Below are 21402 nucleotides of genomic sequence, written 5' to 3'. Positions count from 1 at the left end.
AATCTTACAGTGCCAATCAATCCGGTGTCAATCTCGCAGTGTCTGTCAACATTACAGTGCCAATTAACCTCACAGTCCGTCTGTCAACCACACAGTGCACGGCTGTCAACCTCACAGTTCGTCAATCAACATCACAGTCTATGTGCCAGTTTCACTGTTTTACTGTAAATTGTGTACTGTAAGGATGACAATCAAGAGAAACATTTACGACGTGTATTTTTATGGTTGTTTGAAAACTACTTCACTTGTGAGGACACAACGAAAACACTGCCAAAGAGTTTGAAATGTGGTGTTTGACCAGTAAGATTTATGACAATAGTAGGAGTTATTGGGTATAATGATTTTTTTTTATATTAGTAAAATTCATAAAAATGTGGTAATGGTAATTACCTAAGCATTCTAAAGAACTAAGAGAGAGAGAGAGAGAGAGAGAGAGAGAGAGAGAGAGAGAGAGAGAGAGAGAGAGAGAGAGAGAGAATAACGCCTCTTACCCCACATACCTCTCCTCCCTGGGACACATGACTGCTGCAATGCGACAAGCTGCTTCAACTTCCCCGTCGCCCACGCCAGACAGGAGGAGGTACACAATAGGGCGAGGAGGCAGCGATGTGAGGGAAGCAGCGGTCACTGATGACACCGGGACGTGGATCCCTGCAACAATGTGCCTAAAGTCTTAACACCATCAACAGGAACAGCATCAATATCAACTGTGGGAAAAGTTAACCTCAACTTTTGAGGCTAATGTTGGTCTCCAATTAAAAATCACGGGACATGAGTTGCCTGAAGTACTTCCTTATTCTTATCTCACTCTAAGACAAAAATAGAATTGGCCAAATGTAATCTGCCACTTATCTGTAGATTTTGGAGACTTGGGAGGTAATCGTAGAACTGGATGGTGGCAAACAGCTGGGTCTGGTCCACTCGATTCCTCGTGGGGGCTGGTCTAATGCGAGTACTCAGACTCGGTCTGGGTATTTGACGCTAACAGCCATGTTTTCTTTCGGGTTATATCTCAAGTTAGGAGCATTTTTGTGGTGCGGAGATGTGCTTCATATGGGATCTGGTAACCATTAGCCAGACACTGGGTACGCCGCCTCTCAGATTAACAATGTTGGCCACGTCAGCAATTGAATCCGGATTGCGTTCGAAACATTCTTCACACAGATTTGATAATGACAAGTATGCAATATATGCAGGCGGAACAATTTCCACAGCTGGGGCGCAGCGAAAATGAGTGATTCCCTCAAGTAAGGTCACTCTCCTCCAAGCTGATCTAGACCTCAGGGTCTCTCTAAGGCTTGGACGTCCCATCGCTGGTCTCACTAGACGCATGATGGGGCTGACCCTCTGGCATTCATACAATTCCAGGGTGATGAGATTGGTAATTGATCTTAGACATTGTTGACACTCAACCAGCAGCTCCACTGATCTCACGAACCCACCCCCATCGATTCGCAAGGAGACAATTTTTCCGAGCGGCTAATGGGAACGAGGCATGTCACCCTTCATCAAGACTATATCCCCCACCTTCAGTGGACAGTAGGTCTCTGGTGAATGAGCACCTAAACCTCTCCCTCAAACTTATCAGGTAATCATGTCTTCAATGCTTATCCCAAACTTTCAAAATCTTAATTAAATTATGGTAGCTAACTCTGATATGTTGTGCAGGATCATTTACAATGGGATTACTGACCTCTGCACTGTTATATAAAGATGTAAGGGCTTCACTGAATTCACTGACTTTAGGTTAAAGTCTCACTCCATTGTACCGTATAAGTTATCTACGTATAAGCTATCTACTTATCAGTATGGAACATCAGGCAGTTCCACTTTACTAAGCTTTAAAAGTCAATCTATTTCTAATAGTATGCTAACAAAAAAAAAAAAAAAAAGATTTTATATTTTTTTAATTTTTTACATTTTCATAAAAAAGAGGTACACTTCTTTTTAGAAATTAAAAATAAAATACTTGAAATTCCATATCTTATATTTCAGACTGAGGAAGAGTTAAGGAATAGGCTGAATAAGAAGTGTTGAGAAAATTCTGCAGTTTGATAAAGAAATAAATTTGTGATTATTTTTGTAAACGCTTAAAAGTAGATTCCTGAGAAATTAGCGTTGAAAAAAACCCATTACATATTACCCCATATCTCATAAAGTATTAGATATATCTGGATGAAATTTGGTAGGTGTCACCTTTGTCATGAGGTCATCTAACCCCGAGAAAATGGTTGTTTTAGCTGAAGTATCTTAGAAGTTTGAGATTGATATGTTTCTGGCCCTTAGCGGTATTTTTTTTCCCTTACCCTGGGGATCATCGGACATAAGTTTCATGTGGGGTTTTTGGTTCGCTTCCTGTAGCATAGCCCCGTCGAAGGGGAGTCACCTTGTCGTGGTGACGGGCTTGAAGCGAGGTCGGCGTCACAACCTACCCTGGATAGGGCACGATGTCCGCTGACCTCGTGGACCAGGGCTCGATGTCCGCTGACCTCGTGGACCAAGTGCTTCCCCCTCATCACCGGTAGAAGAGACCTACTGATGAGGTTGTCTGCGCCAGCCCTTTTACTACCTAGGGCAGGGCTATTGTCTCGCCACGTGTTTGCCGTGTGTGGCGTCCCGTATACTCCCCGTGCCCTCTCATCTGGGAGTTGAGAGGGCACGGGGAGTATACGGGACGCCACGCACGGCAAACACGTGGCGAGACAATAGCCCTGCCCTAAGTGGTAAAAAGGCGGGCGCAGGCAACCTTACCAGTAGGTCTCCTCTACCGGTGATGAGGGGGGAGCACTTGGTCCACAAGGTCAGCGGACATCGAGCCCTATCCAGGGAGACAAGCCACCACGGTAGGTTGTGCCGGTGACCTCGCTTCAAGCCCGTCACCACGACAAGGTGACTCCCCTTCGACGGGGCTATGCTACAGGAAGCTTCTAAATACTGGCGAGGAACTTAGGTGGAGTATGGGGAAGCGGCCTACCTCTGGTAAACCAAAACCCCCACATGAAACGTATGCTCCGATGATCCCCAGGGTGAGGTAAAAAAATACCGCTAAAGACCAGAAACATATCAGTCTCAAACTTCTAAGATATTTCAGCTAAAACAACCATTTTCTCGGGGCTAGATAACCACATGACAAAGATGACGCCTACCAAATTTCATCCAGATAAGTGAGGGAGCTACCGGCAGGAGCAGGAGGCCGGGGAAAATTAGGTCTTTCCCGGCCTGTCACATCGGCCATTGGGCCGAAAATGAACACACTAACGCTGGGGTCAACCCTCCAGCGAAAGCCCGGTGTTACGACAGGGAGGTCCCTCTCCGGGGGCGCCCTGAATAAACAAATTTAAAATTCAAGATCGTTCAGTGGAGCTGCCGTGGGTTGCGAGGAAGCTGGGAGGAACTCCAGCTACTCATTAAAGACTCCCAGCCACAGTGTCTATGTCTCCAGGAGACACTGTTAGGAGCGTACGCTCATCCTCCCCAACGCAATTACAGTGCCATATACCCGCCGGCAGATCCCACACCAGCTCCTTCGGGAGGTACGTTTGTCTTCATATCAAACGTCATAAGCTCTCGCTTAACACTCCATTGCAGACTGCTGCTGCTCAAATCCACATTACACGTACATACACTATATGCTCCCTGTATCTCCCACCCAGTGCACCAATCAGCAAGACCTGACACTGGTACGCCAATTGCCCTCACCCTTCTTAATAGTTGGCGACTTCAACAGTCGCCATACACTATGGGAGGATACCACCAGCAACCCAAGAGAAGTCACAGTTGCATATGTAATGCATACTGAACTCCGGTCATCCAACACACTACCATATGCAAACCGACACACGGTCAATTATTGACCTCTCACTCAGTTCCCCCGATGCATACCTGGACTTCAGGTGGGAAATATCAGAGGATCTACATGGCAGCGACCACTACCCCATCTTCATCTCCCATTCCACTTTCCAACCGTCACCTCGATTACCGCGTTGGAAATTAGATCGAGTGGACTGGGAGCTTTTTCGGACCATGACTCACACGGAGACATCAATAGATGACTTCGAGACAACCGAGGATGCAGTTACCTTTTTTACGGCGCACATTCACCGGGCGGAAGAACATACAATCCAACAGGCAACGAGATATGCATCACGTCGGCATGTGCCATGGTGGTCGGACGAGTCCAAGCAGGCAGCGGCTTGCCGACGCCGGGCCTTCAACCGCTACAAGAGGCAGAGGACAGAGTTCAACCACATCGCCTACAAGAAAGCACGAGCACAAGCACGCCGGACACTAAAAGAAGCACGACGGTCCTCGTTTGCCAGTTATGTATCCTCACTTAACTCACAGACGCAAATGACACAGGTGTGGAAGAGGGTACACAAAATAGCAGGAAAGTTCTCATCGAGCCCACCACCTGCACTTAAAATCAATAATAACATACTAACAGGGAGCGCCGAGGTCTCCGACGTCATAGTCAGTGCAGTTGCTGCTGTGTCTAAGCGGGACTCTAGACCTCCCGAAGTACGCCGGGACTTGGAAAAACAGGGCCGAGATTCAGAGAGCTGTTAGCAACATTGCTAACCGATTAACAACGTTGGTATACGCAATAGCAATGTTTTCGGCATGCAGAGAGCCAAACGGTGACGTCACGAGGTTGCTAGAATAGCAACTTTTTTTTTTTTTTTTTTTTTTTTTTTAAAGCAAAGGAGACAGCACAAGGGCAAAAAAAATAAAAAATAAAAAAAAAAAAAAAAACGCCCTGCTCCTAAAAAAAAGAATCCAAAGAGAAAAGAAAGAGATAAGTCGGGAGGAGAGGAGAGGTCCTGTACCCTCCTCTTGAAAGAGTTTCAAGTCGAGGAAATACAGATGAAATAAGATTGTTCCAGAATTTACTCGCAGAGTGAGGCTAGAGGAGGTGAAGATGCTGGTTAACTCTTTAAATAGTTTAAAGTATTTGGAGAGTATAGGTAGAGAGATGAGTAGTAAAGTCGAGGGGGGGGGGGGAGGGGGGGGGGAGGTTCAAGCAGCAAAGAGCAAAGAGCAGTCAAAGTGGAATATCGATAGAAGATAGAAAGAGGCAAAAGAGCGGAAGTGAATTTAAGGAATAGAAGACTATCAAGATGAGAGGAGAGAGCGATGAGACCAAGAGCCTGGCCTCCACTCTGTCCAGAAGAGCTGTGTGAGGGAGCCCCCAGACCCACACATGGTACGCCATACGAGGGGCCCCTCAAGGCCCTTGTATATGGACAGCAACTGCAGGGGGTGCAGGGAGAAGAACTGGCGGAAAGCCGCCAGCCTGAGAGACTGATTTAGTAAGAGATTGAGAGAGTTGTTTATGAGATTTTGTTTGAGATTTAAGGATAGACTGAGATGATTGCTGGTTGTTGTGAGGGGGGTGGGTGGATGAATAGGGAAGAATAGGATGATAGTTGTAAGATTGTGTTAGGTGGATAGGAGATGTTTGAGGGTTTTGAGGGTGTTTTGTCTTCTTCAGGTTCTTTCTTGCCCCAATCGGAAATAATAAGGCTAAGCGTTCTGCAGCCTCAGCCCAGCCTTTGAGTCGTTAAGTTCCTTGGGTAAAAGTTCTATTAAAGAAAGTTGAAAAAATCAAGTGAATCAATCGAGCAGGGAATGGATGGAGAGAAGATTTTCAGAAATGAGATCAATGAACAACAACAAAAAAAGAGACCCAGGGGACAGAAACCCTGGGGGGACACCACTGAACAGTTAGGGGGAGAACAGTGAAAACTGAATCGGGTCAGTTGTTAATCTAGCAAGGTTTCATACCTTCACGTTTTCTTAAACTTAAAACAACAACTCAAGAGTATAGAAAGCATATCTATATAAAACTTTTGTATGTCATACGCAAACACGAGTAAATAACAAGAGTTGGGGCAGTTTAATTATTTAATTTCTTGCCTTCCGGGAGGGATCGAGGAGGCGGCGGCGGGCAACGTTGCCAGATTGTCGTACTCAGCCTCCTATGATTGCCAATTTCCAACCCCAAAACTGCCTCCTCGACCTCAATAACTGCCTTCATATATAGTTATCGTTAAAATGGTTAATTATTGGTGCGTTTTTGGCAATAGTTATGGGTATGGCTCAAAAACCGGTAAATACGAGGCTCTGAGTACGACAATCTGGCATCGGTGAGGAGGAGAAGGGATTCATGTCACCCTCCACACACGCAGCTACAACTGACAGCGATTTTTGAAGCTTAGTGAGCTTTTTGCGGGCGCCTCGGCTGGCAATGTGGGGGCTGGGAGGGAGAGCGTAACACCCAGGGGGATCGAATTCAAAACAAGTTGAAACTACCAGAAAAAAATAGTTCCGTCTGGAATAGACACTTGTGAAAGACCGAAAATTACAATTTTATGTGTGTGGAAGAACAACAGTTTATCCCAACCTAGTAGTATGATATATTTTTTGTTACATAAATGGGGTATACCCATTGCAGGGTTATCTCCCACAGCCCGCTGGATGGCACTACAAGGGATGGCATGGAGTTTGGAGGAAGAATACAAGGAGAGGCCATGACTGCAGTCTTTTGGCCTTCTGTGACGTCATGCCCTTTCCTTGTATTCTTCCTCCGAGGGCGAGACAATGTAAACACAGCTGGGACGAGACAGCCTTGTGATTGGCGCAGCTCTCTGTAAAACTCACTGTGATTGGTTGTTGACTCCCCGCCAATCAGTTGCCTTTCCGTCATAGCAAGGTATTAACAACGTTTCTGACTCCCGAGTTTTGCAAGGTTGTCGAATAACAACGCTGTTAGTGTTAGCAAGTTTTTTTTAGCAATGTTTTCTCTGCATCTCGCCACAGGAGATACGCTAGCTAGACTTTTCATCTCTCAACACTGAAATATACAACGATCCCTTCTCTATGCGGGAACTAGAACCAGCTCTTTCCCACTGCAGCGATACGTCGCCGGCCCCGATAATATCCCGTATGCCACGATCAGACACCTTAGTCCAACCACCACGATCCTGTTACTCCAAATATTCAACAAAGTCTGACAGACTGGTATCATGCCAAGTGGGTGGCGCAAAGTCATTTTACTTCCCATCCGTAAACCTGGGAAGGATGGTTCACAGCCCTTACACTACAGACCCATTGCTCTAATATCCTGCCTATGCAAACTCCTGGAGAAGATGGTAAATATTCGCCTAGTACACCATATAGAGAGCAATGGCCACCTGTCTCCATATCAGTCAGGGTTTCGGAAGATGAGAACAACAGTAGACGTCCTTGTGCATCCTAAGTCAGCTATCTGCCTCTCGTTTGCAGACAGACAATACATGGTGTGCATCTTTTTTGACCCCGAGAAGGCTTATTACACGACATGGAGATGTGGGATATTAAAGCAGCTTCAAAACTTTGGTCTCCGTGGACGGATGCCAAAGTTTATTGAAGGATTTCTTGGAGAACGGACCTTCCGCGTCAGAGTGGGTACGTCCTACTCGCCATCCTATGGACAGCAGGAAGGGGTTCCCCAAGGAAGCGTTCTAAGTGTCACCCTCTTTGCCGTAACCATAAATGGCATTACAACGTCGCCCCCTGAGGGGGTGTCGTCCTCCCTCTACGTCGATGACCTGGTAATCTGGTTCTCGGCGTCTCGGATGTCCACCGCAGAGCGAAGACTGCAAAGTGCCATCGACAGGACATCCAGATGGGCGAAGAAACACGGCTTCCGATTCTCACCATCCAAGTCGGTTGCCATGCACTTTTGCCGCCTGAGAGGCCACCATCCAGACCCTGATCTCATCATGTGCCGATCACGTCTACATGTTGCGGAAGAACACAAGTTCTTGGGACTCGTCTTCGACAGGAGCCTTACATGGCTTCCACACCTAAAAGCCTTAAAAATAAAGTGTATGAGATCGCTCGATCTCTTTCGTATTCTGTCATGCATGCACTTTTGGGGACCCTGACCGCACAATACTCCTATGCCTCTACCAGACACTCATCTGGTCGAGATTGTCCCACGGCTGCGAAGTATACACATCGGCAACAACCGCCCGCCTCCGCACACTTGATGCAGTCCATCACCCTGCAGTCCGGTGTCAACAGGTGCCTTTAGATCTTCCCCTATATCAAGTATTTTAGTTGACGCGGTAGTGCCACCTTTGGACTTGCATAAAGACGGACTTCTAATTAAATACTGGTACAGACTACAACGCCAACTTAACAACCCGGCATACACCGTTGCCTTAGACACCAATGTAGATATAATATACAGAGACAAACCTCTCCTACCTCGCCCCTTTGGTTTCCGTGTCTGAAATGTCACTGGTGATCGCTCGCAACCATACTTCCCTATAGCAGTGTATCAGATACCCCCATCACACCGTAGGAGTTCCCAAATATACATTTCTGCCGGTACTTCAACTTCAACAAAGCAAGTATCTCAGCGGGAACTGCTCGACAGCTGTTCCTGTCCCACACAGCTACTCACGCCACATCAGAACCAGTACACACGTACGGCTCCAAATCCGATGCAGGCGTTGGAGTTGAAGGTGTCTTTCCAGACTTTCCCCGTTCTGGAACTTTGCCTGCTATCGCTTAATTTTTTACAGTAGAGCTATCTGTCACTCTTATAGCAATTTGCGCTATCTTCACTTTGCCTGTCGATACTTTTACCGTCTCACAGGCAGCCCTGTCCGCAATAGATGGTTTTAGGAACACCCACCCATTCGTTTTATAATTTTTTAGCTGCCTAGTTCTAGCAAAAAGGCGTGGGCATCAGGTGACCCTCTGTTGGATGCCTGTCCACGTCTCAGTGCGTGGTCATGAGGAGGCCGATGAGGTGGCGCGGGCCGCTGCCTCTACCCCACCCCCACAGTGCGCTCTTCCTCTTAGGGACTTGCATCCCACCGTGCGGTCTGCACTCCAGAGGGTGTGGCAGGGCAGGTGGGCGGCTGTGATTGCCATGACAAAGATGGGGGAGTCACAACCAGGGCTGTGCGTCCCTGGTCGTATTCCCATATAAGAAGTCGAAGAGGGAGACTGTCTTGGGGCGCCTTAGGGTGGGTCACACTAGATACACACATGGCTTTCTCATGTCATGGGGAGTTCAGCCGTACTGTGATGACCGTTTGGTCCCCCTAACTGTTTGGCACTTGCTGGTCGAGTGCCCTAGTCTGGGGCGGAGATGAGAGTTTCTCTCTCTCTGGTGCTGGGGGAGAAGGCACTCTTCCCGGGACATGACGTCTATGGCTTCCTACAGGAGGCTGGCGTCCTCAACTTCCTGTAGGTTTTAGTGTCCTTTTATTGAATCCTTCTTTTGCCTTGTTTTTAATTAATTACTTTTTTATTGTTTTAAAATACAGTTTATTTAATATTTTATTCGGCGCTACATGACCTTGTAGTTGTGGCGCCAAGACCAAACGCTCCAATAAATAATCCTGTAGCATTATGAGCTGCAGAAACTCTCTTTGCGCGCTCCGATGATCTGTGGGGTGCCTTTGCTATACGCTTGCCGTTGCTGTCTTTCGAGTCTCTATAATAATTTTCATGAGTTTGGTGTTGATGGTGGTTGCTCTCCTGCAGTTCTCATCATGTTTGCAAAGAAATAGCAACACGTTTGACACTATTCCCAGAAAATTTGCCATAACTAACTGTCTTTGGAGAGTCACAGTGGCATACTTTGCACTTTACATGCAACCAAGTGCCTTGGATGTGATTGTCAACTTCAGTCTGGATAATCAGGCTGGGCATGCTTCACTGAAAGCCTCAAACATCTCAATAATGTAATTTTTAATAATGCAATTTTCTGTTCTTACAACAGATGCTGAATGAGTGGGTGGCTGGCTTGCTGGGTCATGTGAGACTCGGCTGTCTTCTCTTCCTCTTCCTGGCCCCTCTCCCCTGTGCTAACCTCTCAAGACTCTGCCTGAGTGCTTCAGACTTCCGTGGCATATCGACAGTTGCAGAAAACGCATTATACTTCTCCACGGGAGCGACCAAGGAGTCTCCTTGAGAACGACCGATTATAAACGAAAGAGTGCTCAAGTTTGAGTCTGAGGGAGAAATTCTACGTTTATAATATATATATATATATATATATATATATATATATATATATATATATATATATATATATATATATATATATATATATATATATATATATATATATATATATCCGAATGCAAAGCGTATGCAGATACTTTGACATATCTCATTAAAAGCATGATATTTTTTCTGCATTGTGTAAGTCTTTCCTCGTATGGATTAAGACCTCAAAGTTATCCCCCGGTAAAGTGTGCTATTAAAATGGAAGATGATTTTAGTTTGGGTTCGGCTCCTTCTGAGTTGATTAAGGTTGATTGAGGCTGTGGATTATGTAGCACTGACTCGAATTTCTTTTATGTATTCAAAGGATTTATCTTGCTCTGCTTTCTACTTCAGACTCTGTTTTTGGTATTCATCCTTTTCCTCAAGTAAATCATTTTCCAAAAGCATGTATACATCATGATAGTTATATCAATAGGTATTCAATGCTTTGGGTTGAGCTCTTAAATTATTGGTCTAGTTTTGTTAAATTATTGGTGTAGTTTTGTTCCTTGCAATGTTAACTCGCACGCACTATACTTGCGCGTAACACCCTAATTTAGCAGACACGTGTTTGACCATGGCCCTTAAATATAAGCTAAGGCCTATGTGGGGAACCGGTCAATTGCTTTACCTTGCAAGGGTCTGAGCAACCTATTAAAGGGCTTTCTCACCACTTTTTTTTACAGTAAAGGAGACAGTTCAAGGGCAAAAAAAAAAAAGGAAACAATGAAAAATAGCCCGCGACTCACTGCTCCAACAAAAGAGTCAGGAGGAGTGGCCGAAAGATAGGTCAGTTTCGGGAGGAGAGGTGTCCTGATACACTCATTTTGAAAGAGTTCAAGTCGTAGGCAGGAGGAAATACACATGAAGGAAGATTGTTCCAGAGTTTACCAGCATGAGGGATGAAAGAGTGAAAATGCTGGTTGACTCGTGCGTAAGAAATTTGGACAGTCAAGGGATGAGCTTGAGTAGAAAGTCGGGTGCGGCGAGGCCGCGGGAGGGGAGGAGGCATGCAGTTAGCAAGTTCAGAAGAGCAGTCAGCGTGAAAATATCGATAGAGGATAAAAAGAGAGGAAACATGGCGGCGGAATTTAAGAGGTAGAAGACTGTCAGTAAGAGGAGGAGAGCTGATGAGACGAAGAGCCTTAGACTCCACTCTGTCCAACAGAGCTGTGTGAGTGGAGCCCCCCCCCCCCCACACACACACACACACGTGAGATGCATACTCCATACGAGGGCGGACAAGACCCCTGTGTATGTATAGCAATTGTGCGGGGGAGAAGAACTGGCGGAGACGACACAAAACGCCCTCTAGGGAGCTGATTTAATGAGAGAGGAGATGTGAAGTTTCCAGTTAAGATTTTGAGTTAAGGATAGACTAAGGATGTTTAATGTTTAAGAAGGTGACAGCTGAGTGTTGTCGAGGAATAGGGGATAGGTGCTTGGAAGATTGTGTCGAATTGATAGGTGGAGAATTTGAGTTTTTGAGGCATTGAAAGACACAAGGTTCCTTTTACTCCAATCGGAAATGATAGCAAGGTCTGAGGTTATGCGCTCTGCAGCCTCCAGTCTGGAGCCATTTAACTCCTGTTGAGAGGGTCTTTTGTTGAAAGAAGTTGAATAATGCAGAGTGGAGTCGTCAGCGTATGAGTTGATAGGACAGTTTGTTATGGAAAGAAGATCATTGATGAATAACAGGAAGAGAGTGGGTGATAGGACAGAGCCCTGTGGAACGCCACTGTTGATAGGTTTAGGGGAAGAACAGTGACCATCTACCACAGCAGAGATAGAACGGCCGGAAAGGAAACTGGAGATAAAGGAACAGAGAGAGGGATAGAATCCGAAAGAGGGAAATTTAGAGAACAAAGAATTGTGCCAGACTCTATCGAAGGCTTTCAATATGTCTAGCGCAAGTGAGAAAGTTTCACCGAAACGGCTAAGAGAGGATGACCAAGAATCAGTTAGGAGAGCAAGAAGATCGCCAGTAGAACGCCCCTTGCGGAGCCCATACCGGCGATCAGATAGAAGGTCAGAAGTGTAAAGGTGCTTTTGAATCTTCCGGTTAACGATTGATTCAAAAGCTTTAGATAGACAGGAAAGTAAAGCTATAGGGCGGTAGTTTGAGGAATTGGAACGGTCACCCTTCTTAGGCACAGGCTGTATGAAGGCGTACTTCCAGCAGGAAGGAAAGGTAGATGTTGATAGGCAGAGGCGAAAGAGTTTGACCAGGCAGTGTTTCAGCACGGAGGCACAGTTTTTAAGGATAATAAAAGGCACTCCATCAGGTCCATAAACCCTCTGAGAGTTGAGGCTAGAGAGGACATAGAAATCATCATTCTTAAGAATCTTAATAACAGGCATAAAGGAGTCAGAGGGGGGATGAGTAGGAGGTATATGCCCAGAATCGTCCAGAGTGGAGTTGTTACAGAAAGTTTGAGCGAAGAGTTCAGCCTTAGAGATAGATGAGATGGCGGTGCTGCCGTCAGGTTAAGAAGAGAAGGGAAAGAAGTTGGAGGAGATATTTTTGGCAAGGTGCCAGAAGTCTCTGGAAGAATTAGAGAAAGCATGGTTTTGACATTTACTATTGATGAAAGAACTTTTGGTAAGTCGAAGAATAGCTTAGGCATGATTCCGGGCAGAAATGTAAAGAACATGGTTAGTGGGAGTTCGAAGGCTCTGGTACCTTTTATGAGCTGCCTGTCTATATTTGACAGCACGAGAACAAGCGTTATTAAACCAAGGCATTATAGCATCAGAAGTAGAGAAAGTACGTGGAATGTGTTCCTCCATTCCAGAGACAATCACCTTTGTAATGCGCTGGGCACACACAGAGGGGTCTCTCTCCTGGAAGCAATAATCATTCCATGGGAAATCAGAAAAGTATATCCTCAGGTCGTCCCACCGAGCTGAAGCAATGCCAGAAGCGTCGCCACTTCGGTGGGTTTAGAGGATGTGCATGAACGATAGGACAGGATACAGAATTAAGGTTGTGATCGGAGGAGCCCAACGGAGAGAACAGTTTGACAGAGTAAGTACATAGAAGGGTTAGACGAAAGGAAGAGGTGTAGTATTTTTGTTCTGTCTCCAAGACGGTCGGGAATACGTGTAGGGTGCAGAACCAACTGCTCTAGATCATTGAGGATAGCAAAGTTGTAGGCTTGTTCACCAGGCTGGTGGTGAACATTGAAATATCCCAAGATGGAAATTTCAGCGCAGGGAGAGTGGGTCAAGATGTGCTCTACTTTAGAATTCAAATAGTCATAGAATTTTACAGAGTTAGTAGAGTTAGGTGAGAGATAAACAGCACAGATGTATTTACGTAGTAATAGTATGACAATGAAGTCTTAGCCGGAATGTGAAAAAATTCTGAAGTGTCCAGGTCGTGGGGACGGGAGCAAGTGCTGTCGTTGCGTACGTAGACGCAACATCCAGCTTTGGATTTAAATTTAGGATAGAGATAGAAGGAAGGAACAGAGTAGGAGGGCTGTCAGTAGCCTCAGAAACCTGTGTTTCGGTGAGGAAGAGAAGGTGAGGTTTAGAGGAGGAGAGATGGTGTTCCACAGAATGAAAATTAGAACGAAGACCGCGAACGTAACAAAAATTGATAAGAAAGAGGTTCGAGGAGTTATCAAGACACCTCTCAAGTCTGCAGCCAGAAGGGGAGTCCTCCCTGGGGGAATTTGTGCCCCCCCCCCAAGCGGGGACCCTGGGGCTTTGCGTTGGTGCGCCATTTTGAATTTCAATTTTAGGGAAAAGGTGTGTATGGTGCGTGAATGTAGTGTGGTGTGGAAAGAGAGAGGATCTGTCTTTAGAGAGCATGCTGAACTGCTCTCTAGTGTTGATGAGACAATAGGAAAACGGTTAGTGAGGACATGGGAAGGGTCTTTGGAGGGCTTCAGAATCCTCCTCACTTCCCATATATACCTCACCGGGAGTGGCTTACGCCTGTTTCGATAGGTGTCTTCCTACCTACTCCCTACATATTAAGAAACTATGTAGTATGGGCCGTGCGTGTGTTATTATGTTATTGATGTTACGGGTAGATAGACTAGCTTATGTTTTCATTCTCAAATTAAGTTGAAGGGAACCCTAGGATTAATTATTATTAGTATTAAAGTTGATTATCGGATCAGGATGTTATGCAAGTTGGCATATATTCTATATGCATGGGTCCTCCTGGGCTTCAACCCACACAACAGCTGTTGGCTATCTGCTCAACAAAATGTTTAATTGGATTAGTTATATCCCGCGGGCGGCTATTCTCAACTATGTCATTGCTGCCCAGGAAGAGCAACGAGAGATAGGGACACCAGCGAAGGACTTCTGGAAAACGCTGGTCTTGATCAAACCCCAAGTCCTTACCGCCGGTAGACCGATAATTAGCGTTGCCAGATTATCATACTCCAAGCATCGTATCTTTCAGTTTCTGGCCACACAACTAATGCGAGAAAATAGAAACACCTCAGTAATTAACCATTTCGACGGCAAGTATTAATGAATCTATAGCCATTGGAGTGGTGGAGACAATTTTGGGGTCGGAAATCGGTAAATGTAATAGGCTTAGGACGACAATCTGGCAACGCTGCCGATAATTGCACACCTCACAAGCGGATATCCACTTTGAATGTCCACGGGACCAAACTGCCAAACAAAGGCCATCTTGAACATAACCGACTCTACTCCTCACTCGGGGCACCAAATGTGGGAAAAACTGACCTCAACTTTCGAAGCTGATACTGATCACCAATTATATATCATGGAACATGTGTTACCTGAATTACTCCCTTACTTCTTTCTCACGGTAAAACAAAACTAGAACTGGCCAAATCTAGTCCGCCACTTAGCTGTGGCTTTCGGAGACTCGGAACACGATGTGGGAGGTAATCGTAGAACTGGATGGTGGCAAACGGCTGGGGCTGGTCCACTCGATTTCTTGTGGGGGCTGACCTGATGCGAGTACCCGGACTTGGTCTGCGTATTTGACGCAAACAGCCATGTTTTCTTTCGGGGTATTTTTTTATTTTTTTTGTGGTCTGGAGAAGATTTGCTTCGTATGGAATCTGGTAACCAAGAGCCAGGCGCTGGATACACCGCATCTCAGATGAACAATGTTTGTTACGTCAGCAATTGAATCCGAATTGCGTTCAAAACAATTTGCACACAGCTTCTAATTATTATTTTGTATTATTAAACTACTACCACTCGTTACCTAATTCTAATTAAATAGTACTATATAAATAATGACAAATATGCATTATATACAGACAAAATACTTTCCACACTAACATGACGAACACTGCCGACACCAACACGGCCACCAACACCACCAGTAACATCACCCACATCAACACCAACACAAACACCATCAATGATAATACCACCGCCGCCACCACCATAACTACCACCACCAACGTTTGTTCCACCAAGGCTACACACACACACACACACACACACACACACACACACAGCGTTACTCACCCAGATATCGAAGGTCAGGCCAGTACTCGCGGACATGTTGAAGGGCAGATAGGAGCCTAGGAGCCTCTTCCTCCCCAGCTGCAGCCAAGTACAGCCGACTCAGGCCTCGCGGCAGTAGAGGCAAGTGTTGGGCGTATAGATGGCCGCTAAACCATAAAAGGTCACTCCTGGAATATTGCAGAGTCACATATTATTAGTATTTTTTTATATTAATATTATTTTTGTTTAGCATATAATCATTCTTATTGTTATTATTAAAATTGTTAATATCATTATCATTATTATTATTTATTTATTATTATTATAGATATGTTAGTGTTATTGTTAGTATTATTGTTATTAGTGGTGGTGTTATTATTATTATTATTATTATTATTATTATTATTATTATTATTATTATTATTATTATTATTATTATTATTATTATTATTATTATTATTATTATTATTATTATTTTTATTTTTTATTTTTTTTATTATCATAAATGATGAAAATAATGATAATCCTCATCATAAAAAAAAGCCCGCTACTCGCTGCTCCCAAAAAAGAATTAAAAGAGGTGGCCGAAAGAAAGATCAATTTCGGGAGGAGAGGTGTCCTGATACCCTTCTCTTGAAAGAGTTCAAGCCGTAGGCAGGAGGAAATACAGATGAAGGATGATTGTTCCAGAGTTTACCAGCGTGAGGGAGGAAAGAGTGAAGATGCTGGTTAACTCTTGCATAAGGGGTTTGGACAGTATAGGGATGAGCATGAGTAGAAAGTCGTGTGCAGCGGGGCCGCGGGAGGGGGGGAGGCATGCAGTTAGGAAGTTCAGAAGAGCAGTCAGCGTGGAAATATCGATACAAGATAGAAAGACAGGCAACATCACGGCGGAATTTAAGAGGTAGAAGACTATCAGTATGAGGAGGAGAGCTGATGAGACGAAGAGCCTTAGCCTCCACTCTGTCCAGAAGAGCTGTGTGAGTGGAGCTCCCCCACACATGAGATGCATACTCCATACGAGGGCGGACAAAGCCCCTGTATATGGACAGCAACTGTGCAAGGGAGAAGAACTGGCGGAGACGGTACAGAGCGCCCAGCCTCGAGGATGCTGATTTAGTAAGAGATGAGATATGAAGTTTCCAGTTGAGATTTTGAGTTAAGGATAGACCGAGGATGTTTAGTGTTGAGGAAGGTGATAGCTGGGTGTTGTCAAAGAATAGAGGATAGTTGTTTGGGAGATTGTGTCGAGTGGATAGGTGGAGAAACTGTGTTTTTGAGGCGTTGAAGGACATCAGGTTCCTCTTGCCCCAATCGGAAATAATAGTAAGGTCTGAGGCTAAGCGTTCTATATATATGTGTGTGTATATATATATATATATATATATATATATATATATATATATATATATATATATATATATATACATATATATATATATATATATATATATATATATATATATATATATATATATATATATATATATATATATATATATATATATATATATACATATATATATATTTATCTCTATATTTCTCTCTCTCTCATTACAAACACATTCATATATACATGTGTGTGTGTGTGTGTGTGTGTGTGTGTGTGTGTGTGTGTGTGTGTGTGTGTGTGTGTGTGTGTGTGTGTGTGTGTGTGTGTGTGTGTGTGTGTGTGTGTGTGTGTGTGTGTGTGTGTGTGTGTGTGTGTGTGTGTGTGTGTGTGTGAGTGAATGTGTGTGTGTGTGTGTAATTCACTTAATGGTCTGCTGCGGGTCTCTTTGGAGACAGCCAGCCGTTCCCCTACGGAAGAGCATAAAGCTTATATTACAGATCTTTGGGTAGGGCTGAGACCACTCACACACAACACACCGCGACAACGAGGTCACAACTCCTTGCCTGACGTCGTTTACCTACTTACTGCTAGGTGAACAGGGGCTACACGTGAAAGAAGATAAGCCCAATTTATATTCACCCGGCCTGGGAATCGAGCCCCGGTCCTTCTGGTTGTGAGGCAGATGCTCTATCCACTGAGCTACCGGGCCGTTTGTGTATGTGTGTGTGTGTGTGTGTGTGTGTGTGTGTGTGTGTGTGTGTGTGTGTGTGTGTGTGTCAGAGATGGAGTATTCGTATTCGAGTTTATTCGAATACAGTATGTGGGTTTATTTGTATGCGAGTAATTATTCATAGAAATCAAAGTATTCTCATTCCTCTTCATATATAATGTAAGAGTGTTCGTATTTTACAAATTATCTGACAAATACTTAACTTACCTTATCATACTTGGCGAACGTGTAATCGTCGCGTATAGTTCAGGTTCATGAGCTTATTTAAAGGCGGCTTTACACCTGGCAATTCCTCGCCGGCAATATAGCCGCGACGTGTTGCCAGCAGCATTTTGGTCTGGATCTGGGTCTGGGAGCCCTTCTCGTGGCAAGTTCTCTGCAGCTGAGCGTGTCCGTCTTGTGTTGCCGACTGGCGGCTGGGTAAGCAACATATCAGCGCCAATAAAACAAGAAATGACAGATGCAGATAACAAGATTTGGGGCCGGGAGGCCGAGGTGGCATTGCTAGAGGAAGAGAGGCAGCATCGACACTTGTGGGACCCACAAGATAGGCTCTAGAAGAGGCAGTCTGCGCAAAACAACTTTTGAGAGAGTGGCAGCAACATTGCGGGAAATGTTTATCTCTTTGCGAGACATTGAAGGAGGTGCTTAAGGAACGATTATTTCGTGTATGATATAATCACACTATGTAATGCCTGGGGGCTGGAATGGCATGTTCCTCCCTTCTCCTTTGTTGTTAAATGCAACAATAAACAATCAATCAATCAATCAATACTACTTATGATTAAACTCGTTTACTTAAAGTATTTCTACTATATTATGCTAATGGACCAAACTCATATATATTGTGTCTTTAAAGATAGTAGCCTTTTATTTTTTGTCTCTGGGATGAATTCATGCCCTTGCTACTTTACTACTACTCTTTTTAGCGGCTCCTCCCACGTGTGAAGGTACTTACTTCCGAGAGCACCCAGGCGATCTAGCCGCGACGATCTAGCGACGATCTAGCGGCTAGACCAGCTGGGTGCTCTCGGGAGCGCATCACACACGTGGTGAGCTGCCACATCACTAGAAAGACGTTAAACTAAAAGTAAAATGCAATCCATCCATCCATCCCCCCAAATTCTAAAAAAGGCTACTAGCCTATATCTTTAAATAGTTTGGGGCCTATAGCCTAAAGCACTTTAACTACTTTAAGTATTTATAGTTTTAGTATAAGTAGTATTGACTGTTTGATTGATTGTTCATTTTGATTGCAGAAGAACACCAGGCATTATTTAGTGTGATTATATAATACACGAAAATAATCGTTCCTTACCTCCTTCGATATCTCGCAAAGAGATAAACATTTCCCGCAATGTTGCTGCCACTCCCAAAAGTTGTTTTGCGCAGACTCAGCTTCTAATACAGTTTATCTTGTGGGTCCCACAAGTATCTATGCTGCCTCACTTCTTCTAGTAATGCCACCTCGGCTCCAAATCTTGTTGTCTGTATCTGTCATTTCTTGTTTTATTGGCGCCGACATGTTGTACCCAGCCGCCAGTCGGCAATACAAGACGGACACGCTCAGCTGCAGAGAACTTGCCGCGAGAAGGGATCCCAGACCCAGACCCAGACCAAAAATGCTGCCGGCAGCACGTCGCGGCTGTATTGCCGACCAGGAATTGCCAGGTGTAAGGCCGCCTTTACTGTTGCATAACTTTAGACCAGTGCGCCAAGAAAGTATTTTTCAATGAAAATTAAAAATGAATGTGTTCACGAATAATTTGAAGAAGTATTCGTATTTGTATTCGAATTAAAAACATTTTAATATATCCGAACTCATATTCGTGTTCGTTGGAATTTAAAGTACTAGTATTAGCATTCGAATACACAACTCTTGTATCCACTCTAGCCTTTGTGGTGGTGGTGGTGGTGTGTGTGTGTGTGTGTGTGTGTGTGTGTGTGTGTGTGCGTGTGCGTGTGTGCGTGTTTGTGTTTGTTTGTGTATTTACCTAGTTGCATTTACCTAGTGTGACATACGGGAAAAGAGCTACGCTCGCGCTGTCCCGTCTCCATATCCTCTCTTATTCAACTTTTCCTTAAAATCATGAATGTTTCTGGCACAAACCACCTCCTCCTCCAGTCCATTCCACAGCTCAATGCTTCTGTTTGGGAAGCTAAACTTTTTCACATTTCGCGTACACGTGGTCGCCCTCAACTTCTTTCCATGTCCTCTCGTTTCTCTCTCGCTCCACACACACACAGGTCCTCTCTGTCCAGATTCTCCACCCCGCTCACCACCCTGTACACCACTATTAGGTCTCCTCTTTCTCTTCTTCTCTCCAGGGTTGTGAGCCCCATGCTATTGAGTCTCTCCTCGTAAGTCCGGTACCATCTTAGTTGCCGCTCTCTGTACTCTCTCCAGCTTTCTTATGTTCTTCTTTTCGTGAGGAGACCAGACCACTGCTGCATACTCCAACCTTGGCCTTATCATTGTAACTATTATTTTCTTCATCATCTCTTCGTCCAAATACACAAATGCCGTCCTTATGTTCCTCAGCAAATTCATAGTTTGTCCCGTTATCCTGTTGATGCGTTTGTCCGGTAACATGTTCTCTGAGATAGTCACTCCCAAATCTTTTTCTTCCACTCCTCTGCATATTATCTCACTTCCCATCTTATAATCATATTCATATCTTCTACCACTCCTACTAAACTCTATTCTTTTACATTTCCCAAGGTTGAATTCCATCTGCCATGTACCACTCCACTTCCATATTTTGTCCAGATCCCTCTGCAGTGCCTCACAGTCCTTCACATCATTGACTCGTCTCAATAGCTTTGCATCATCTGCAAACAAACTCACATAGCTGGTCACTCCGTCCACCATATCATTTATATAAACAGCAAACATTATTGGTGCCAGCACTGAACCTTGTGGGACCCCACTCCTCACTGAGCACCAGTTGGAAACCTTGTCCTTGATAATTGTCCTCATTTCCCTGTTAGTTAGGAGGTCCCCCAGCCACTTAATAAGTCCATCACCCACTCCACCCCTATTTTTAATTTTCCAAATTAGTCTTCTGTGCGGTACTTTGTCGAATGCCTTTTACAAAACCAGGTACATTCCATCCCCCCAGCCTTCTCTCTCTTGTATTAAAGCTGTCACCCTTGAGTAATAACACAACAAGTTGGTGACACAAGATCTCCCTCTCCTGAATCCAAACTGGCAATCCGAGATAATTCTCTCCCTTTCTAAAAAATCCGACCACCTGTTTTTAACTAGCCTCTCACATATCTTCGCAGCCACACTAGTGAGTGATACCGGTCTGTAATTTAATGGGTCCTCTCTCTTTCCTCCTTTATAAATTGGTACTATGTTTGCTCTCTTCCAATCTTGTGGTACCCTTCCTTCACTCAGGGAGGCGCTCATTATGGAGTGCAGTTTCTCTGCAAGTTGCTCACTACATTCTCTCAGGATCCACCCCGATACTTCATCCGGCCCTGTCGCCTTTCTTACATCCAGCTTGTTCAAGCTTTCCTTGAACTCCTGCACCGTTAACTGTATCTCCTGCATAACCCTTCCTCTTTCCTGGCCCGGTGGTTGTACGAATTCGTCTTCCTTTGTGAAAACTTTTTGAAAGCTGTTGTTCATCACATCTGCCATCTCTGCTGGGTCTTCATATGCAGTTCCATCCATTTTCAGTTTATCGATTGTTTCTCTATTCTTTAATTTGCCGTTCACATGTCTATAGAATAGTTTGGGTTGGTCTTTGCATTTGTCGATTATATCTTTTTCATATTTCCGTTTTTCTTCTCTTCTAATCTTTGTATATTCATTCCTTGC

The 21402-nt window shown here is 44.6% G+C and overlaps 1 protein-coding gene across 1 annotated transcript in view; it reads right to left on the bottom strand.

The window, feature by feature from the left end:
- LOC127010185 (uncharacterized) overlaps window positions 1-21402 on the bottom strand; it is a 73914-nt gene that overhangs the window by 20013 nt on the left and 32499 nt on the right. Inside the window, exons 2-3 of the mRNA XM_050884061.1 lie at window positions 15532-15698; window positions 501-651 (exon numbers count right to left, since the gene is read on the bottom strand). Of these exons, the coding sequence (XP_050740018.1) occupies window positions 501-651; window positions 15532-15698 (318 nt within the window). The remainder of the gene's footprint in view (window positions 1-500; window positions 652-15531; window positions 15699-21402) is intronic.

The sequence above is a fragment of the Eriocheir sinensis genome, chromosome 42, assembly GCF_024679095.1.
Source record: "Eriocheir sinensis breed Jianghai 21 chromosome 42, ASM2467909v1, whole genome shotgun sequence".
In the NCBI taxonomy this organism is placed as follows: Eukaryota; Metazoa; Arthropoda; class Malacostraca; order Decapoda; family Varunidae; genus Eriocheir; species Eriocheir sinensis.
This window is presented reverse-complemented; position numbering and strand designations above follow the sequence as displayed.